Source organism: Lontra canadensis, unplaced genomic scaffold (genome assembly GCF_010015895.1).
Source record: "Lontra canadensis isolate GAN:19392208 unplaced genomic scaffold, GSC_riverotter_1.0 scaffold19, whole genome shotgun sequence".
NCBI classification, from domain to species: domain Eukaryota; kingdom Metazoa; phylum Chordata; class Mammalia; order Carnivora; family Mustelidae; genus Lontra; species Lontra canadensis.
This window is the reverse complement of record NW_022631013.1, coordinates 2,413,685-2,419,230: the sequence shown is the minus strand read 5'-3', so window position 1 is coordinate 2,419,230 and position 5,546 is coordinate 2,413,685. Positions and strand designations below refer to the sequence as shown.

General features: G+C 37.3%; 1 protein-coding gene across 2 annotated transcripts; it reads left to right on the top strand.

The window, feature by feature from the left end:
- The first annotated feature begins 282 nt into the window (after positions 1–282).
- IZUMO3 (IZUMO family member 3) lies at positions 283–3,043 on the top strand. 2 transcript variants are annotated; one of them, XM_032860853.1, is made up of 7 exons: positions 283–731; positions 870–944; positions 1,087–1,176; positions 1,391–1,408; positions 1,871–1,951; positions 2,388–2,461; positions 2,801–3,043. In XM_032860853.1, the coding sequence occupies exons 1-7, from the start codon at positions 494–496 to the stop codon at positions 2,879–2,881; spliced, it is 657 nt and encodes a 218-aa protein (XP_032716744.1). In that variant the 5' UTR covers positions 283–493; the 3' UTR covers positions 2,882–3,043. The 2 variants fall into 2 exon arrangements, with proteins under 2 accessions (XP_032716744.1, XP_032716743.1); XM_032860852.1 differs by having other exon boundaries at positions 2,388–2,478.
- The last annotated feature ends 2,503 nt before the right edge of the window (positions 3,044–5,546 follow it).

Here is a 5,546-nt window from a genome sequence, read left to right as displayed (position 1 = left end):
GGGATGCCAAACAACTTAATATTCCAGCTTTTTCTCACTTCCTCTATAGCAGTAGAATCTAAGGTCCTAGGAGATCTCTTTCTTGAGATACTACTCTACTCCTATGGTCCGGAGGAATGTGAGAAATTACTGAAGACACAAGTAAAGAAGAAACCTGAAGAAAATGTTTTCCTGAGCAAAGTTTGTGCATTTTTTTTTTCCCCTGCATGGAACTTTGCTTGTGTGAGCTCAAGATTTCTCTCACTTTCTGTGTTCTACACTCAGAACTCAGGTATCTGCTTCCCAACTGGCAGTTCCCTCTCTCTGGAATGAAGGATAGAAGTCAGAAAACAACTGAAGAGCCTTAGGGAAATGAGATTGCCTAGAAGTGGGATGGAAATGCAGGGGAAGGTGAAGTCAGACTATCCAGGACAAAGCTCTTATTCCTGGATTTTTGAAGAAAAGGGAACGAGGTGAACTAGTTGCCAGGACAACCGGCTGTTGGGGCAAGGAAATGGGAGACCTGTGGTTGCTCCTGCTCCTGCTCCTGCCCCTGTCCCTGGCAGGCTTCCATGGGGTCAAAGGCTGCTTGGAATGTGACCCCAAATTTGCAGAAGATATTGGGTTCTTGCTGGCAGAGATGGTACCCTCAGAAGTCCCGGGCCGAGTTCATCTGCTTGAACGGCAAATTAAGGAGATGATCCGTTTAAGCATCAAGGTCTCCCACAGGGACAAGATGCTTCGGGTATTGGGTGAGGGAAGTTTGAGTCCCTGAGAGTTTTGTGGATTAAAGGGAGAAGGGGAGGCAGGGAAGAGTGCACCTGAGTCCACATAATTTCCTCCACAGATGTAATTATTCCCCTACATGTATCTTTACTTCTCTTCTCTAGCTGTTGATGATGTTATCAAGTTGAGAATATGGCTGAAGAATGAACTTTATAAACTGGGCAATGAAACATGGAAAGGTGAGATAGAGTTTCAATGTTAAAAGACTGTCTTTCCCAAGCAAGCATAAGGAAATTTCCCTTGGAAAGACAAACAATTAGGATTAAATTCTGAAGGGGAAGTCTACCCCTAGTTTCTGACACCCCTTCCACCCTCTCTTAGGTGCCTTTATCCTTCAAGGCAAGCTTCTCGATGTCCGCCTAAACCTGGAATCCAAACTGAGAGAGATGTTAAAGAACTTCTCTGAAGTTGGTAATAAAAGATATCTATCTAACAACACTCAAATTATGTGAAAGGAATAGGAAATGAGGGTGAGAGGAGGAAGGTGGTTTCATGTTACAGTTGTTTAGAATGGATGGAGGGGTGGTGGGAACTTCATGGGTAACCAAATGAAGATTATTGGGTATAAATACAGCAAACTCTGAGTTGACTATAGACTCATTAGAACTTTCTGATTCTCTTTTAGCTTGTTCTGAAGATTGCGGTGAGTACAGTACATGCAACACCTTAAGAATTCAGTCCATATTTTCCCATCTCATTTGCTCTATATGGCCATATCTCTCCTACCTGTCATACTAAGAATCCAATTTCTAGAGTTGGGATTATGGGGGTGGAAATATCAATAAGACCTGACAACAAAATGTGTCTCTCTGCAATCTCAAATATACAGTTTAGAGGAGCTTAGGTCTTCTAAAGTATAGTTTATAACCCATAGGACCAATATACACTGAGGCATCATTTTTCCCACTTCTTCCCCCAGAGATCTGACATAAGTTACAGAAGGTTTTGACCCATCAAGAAATTTGATTGTTAGGGGAAGAAGAAATTCACAGCAATGTAACATTAAGAATCCTGGAAATGCCTGAGATCTAATCCATACTTCATGTCTGAGCTAAGAAAACTGCATGCCATGGCCCCCTTCCGTTATTTTTCTTTTCTTTATCAGTCGTGACTGAAGGTCCTATCCTGGATTGTTGGACCTGCCTTCGCATCACCTCCCCATGCTTCAGAGGAGAGTATTGTGGAGGTAACAAAGATTGTAGTATAGCATTTGGAGGGGTCAGGGATCAAAGTACTGAGTTGTCCATTCATTCATTCCACAAATATTTGGTGAGCACCTTCCATACAGATCATGGTAATGTCACAAATGAGAGCTAAATTATTGGGCAAAATTTGTACCAGGATGAATTACTGGGCACAGGATCAATTGAAGGGCTGAGAAATGAAAGAAAAGGTGCTCCACTAAAGGTGGAGAAATTAGGTTGGGGCAGTAAGGGCAAACATTTTGTAGAGCCTAGGGATCTAAGTGTAAAAATTCCAGGATAACTAGAAAACAGTGATGGAAGTGATGAGCAGAGCAAATTATCTGATGTTAAAAAGAATCATCTATTATGGATCAAGTTCTCAAGTTAGTACATTTCCTCTCCCAAACTCACTCTCCATTTTCCTCTTTCTCCCTCCAGAAGAGGATTCAAAGAAGGCTGAGAATCGAGAGATTGCACTATTTCTGATATTGCTAACAGAAGTTGTGATATTGGGAAGTGCTTTGATACTGTGAGTTTTCCTCCCTCCACACACACACATTGGGCCAAGCATTCCTTTGGCAAAGAGAGTACCCGATCCCCCCCTTCCAACAGCAATAAAGGGAAAGAAGTCATTTCAAAGTCTGGGATACAATACTGACAGGAATGAAATGGATGGAAGTTTATGATAAAAGTTGAACCACAGGAAATGGAGGAGGTACAATTAAATATGAGGAAAACTCCTGGAGCAGTATCCAGAAAAAGAAGGGGGAAAAAAAACATGGTTACATATTTGTCCTTAAGAGTTGGCCTACTAATACTGAATTCAGGATTATGTTGTTTCTCTACTCTAGATTCCATATTTGTGTGTTTCATCGGAGGAAAATGAAGGCAATACGAAGGTCATTAAAGAAATATTTGGAGAAGAAACTTGAAGAATTAATGGGGATGACAGATGAGAAGGCAAAGGATGATTTGGGAATCAGATAGTAAATACAATGCAGGAGGTCTTTCACAATTCTCTTAAGTGTTGACTCAGAACAGAAAACTCAGAATTAAGCTGTTTTGTGGTCATAAAGTCATAGTGTTTTAAAAAACTGAAAAGGAGGTTCTCTAGTAAAGAGCCTTATGCTATCCTGAGGCAATGGAGGCAATGAAAGGGCAAATGATATACCCAGAGTTGTACAGAATAGAATGCTGGTATGTTGCAATGTACATAAAGATGATACACTGCATGATAATAAAAATGCATGGTTGGTAACTCTCATTAGTGGCTGTAATTAGAGTATTTCAGTTTCTAAGACTGCATACTTCTTTTTATTTTCTTACTGTTTCTGTATTCATCATTTGGTTCAACATAGACAATTTCTTCAATAATACGTAACAATTAATCTTCATCATGCTATCTCACACATACATCCAAAATATTAGACCTGAATAGTTGAGAATTCCCCATTTTTCTCTAAATCTATGTTCCATGACTGAATTGGATATTAATTTATATTCCTTTGAGTTGTTTCTATTGTATACCTCTTATATGGATGGCAGCCTATGAAATGCTTTATATCTAACAGAACTCTCACAATAATCTTAAAACTTGGATAATCTGGATACTTTTAATACAGGTACAAATTAGTAATATTGACATAGGAAGAAAAAAATAACCCACAATTGCCAATATTCTTTAAAGAAATTTAAATGGTATGAGCACTACGGAAAAAAACAGCCATGTGTAAGGAAAAACCTTGAATGCTATACAACAGGTTGACTTTGATGTCTACCTAGAATGTGAAACTATGATGTCTTCCCAGATTTAGTGTCTGGTACTTCATTGCATCATTTACTAAAGTAGGGAATACAGGAGAACAAGTAAATTTGATGGAAATGGCCAAAGTTCTGTTTTGAAAATACTAAGTATTGATTTTGTTGTGCTATCAAAAACAGATATTCATTGACTGTTTGGATTTACATTTAAGAATATAGCAAGAAGATCAAAGCTAATGAAATGTATTTCAAAGCACTTGAACAAAGCAAGTAGTGACCCTGAAAGTAAGACTTAGATCTCCAGATAGAAGGTAGAGAATTAAGTCATGAAGACCAAGGATAGATTACTACAAATACCCACATGATGGTAATATTTAAATATAACAGTTCTATATACTCTTACTCCTTTGAAAGACTTTGAGATGCTGACCTTGTGTTGAAGTCCCATCAGCTTTAGGACTATTGCTTTTCCAGTGTATGATTCTTCCACCTTACTGTAATTACTTTATAATAAATCCAAGCATGGTCTTTATCATTTCCAGAATTGCCAGTATGAGAAGGGGCTGGTTGTGTTGTGTTTTTATGTGTTTGTAATAAAATAAAATGAAGATGATCTAATTAAACTGTGTTCATCTACTAGGAAAGGTCTTGTGGTACTTGTTTTCAAATGTAGACATGATACAAAATTAATTGCTTACAATCCCAATTTAAGCGTGAGCTAACAGTTAACATTTATAAAAAGGATATGTAAAACCATTTTCCAAAAAGCAAACACTCAACAAAAAACTCATTGATAGCAATAGTGAAACAATACATATCATTTTATTACTGGAACAATCATATTTTAAGAGCTAATATATATTCCAATGTCCTGATGTCAACACTGCAGGAAGTTTAGCTCTAATATTTCCATAGGATATATAAATCATTAGAGTAACGTATTTCTCTGATAGTCTAAGACCCTGGCACAGGTAATTTTTTGCAACCCTATCATTCTTGGGGCTACTTTTTTAAGAATCAGTATTTTCCAAGGTTCTTTTGTCTTTTCTCAGGGGAAAAAAAAGGACAGAGGTGAGATTTCACTTGACTTTTACTAAATGAAAATTTAATAATTCATCTTATGTGGAGATAACATTAAAAGGTATTAGCCAATCCAGTTAAGGTACTCAAAACATACGTTATTGGAACACAAAAATAAAAGCTAAGTAAGTATAAAACAATAGCTGGGTTGATATTAGAAGCTGCTTAAATTCCAATAATTGATAGTCTTTCCAACTTCACGCCTTCACATTATGACACATTCCATCTCAGGCAAATTCATTCTTTTGTGATTTATGTTTCCTGAGCTGCAGCTTCTTCTAGAATATTCCTTCATTATTTATCTCCCATCACTATCTCCCTCTGCTTTAATACTAGATCTTTCCTCTCAGTGTCTATTACTATAAATTAAGGCCTCTTTTCTTTATCCTTTATCTACTTCTACCTACCACCCCAAATTGCCATGCCAAATTTCTTAAAAGAACATTCTATATCATAACTATTTCTTCATTTCTAATCTTCCCTCAAATCACCACAATCTGCATTCTGTTCCTCACAGCCATATGGAAATTGCTCTAAGGTTGTCAGTGATCTTTTAATTGTTATATTCAAAGAGTTCTCTTTATTCCTCAAGTTACTTGTCAGTTCTAAGTCTTTTCAGAGTGCTAATGGTTTCTTTAAGCTCACCTCTTACATGAGGCAGGTTTTGTTCTTATGATGGAAACGCATAAAGTTTAAGTGATCTAAACTATCATCTAATAATCCTATCTCCAAATTCTTGGGCTTTTATTTGCACCC

Coding starts and splice junctions, on each gene's coding strand:
- IZUMO3 (XM_032860852.1), top strand. CDS start 494: ATGGGAGACCTGTGGTTGCTCCTGCTCCTGCTCCTGCCCCTGTCCCTG. Junction 732..869: donor CAAGATGCTTCGGGTATTGG/GTGAGGGAAGTT, acceptor TCTCTTCTCTAG/CTGTTGATGATGTTATCAAG. Junction 1,952..2,387: donor CAGAGGAGAGTATTGTGGAG/GTAACAAAGATT, acceptor TTCTCCCTCCAG/AAGAGGATTCAAAGAAGGCT.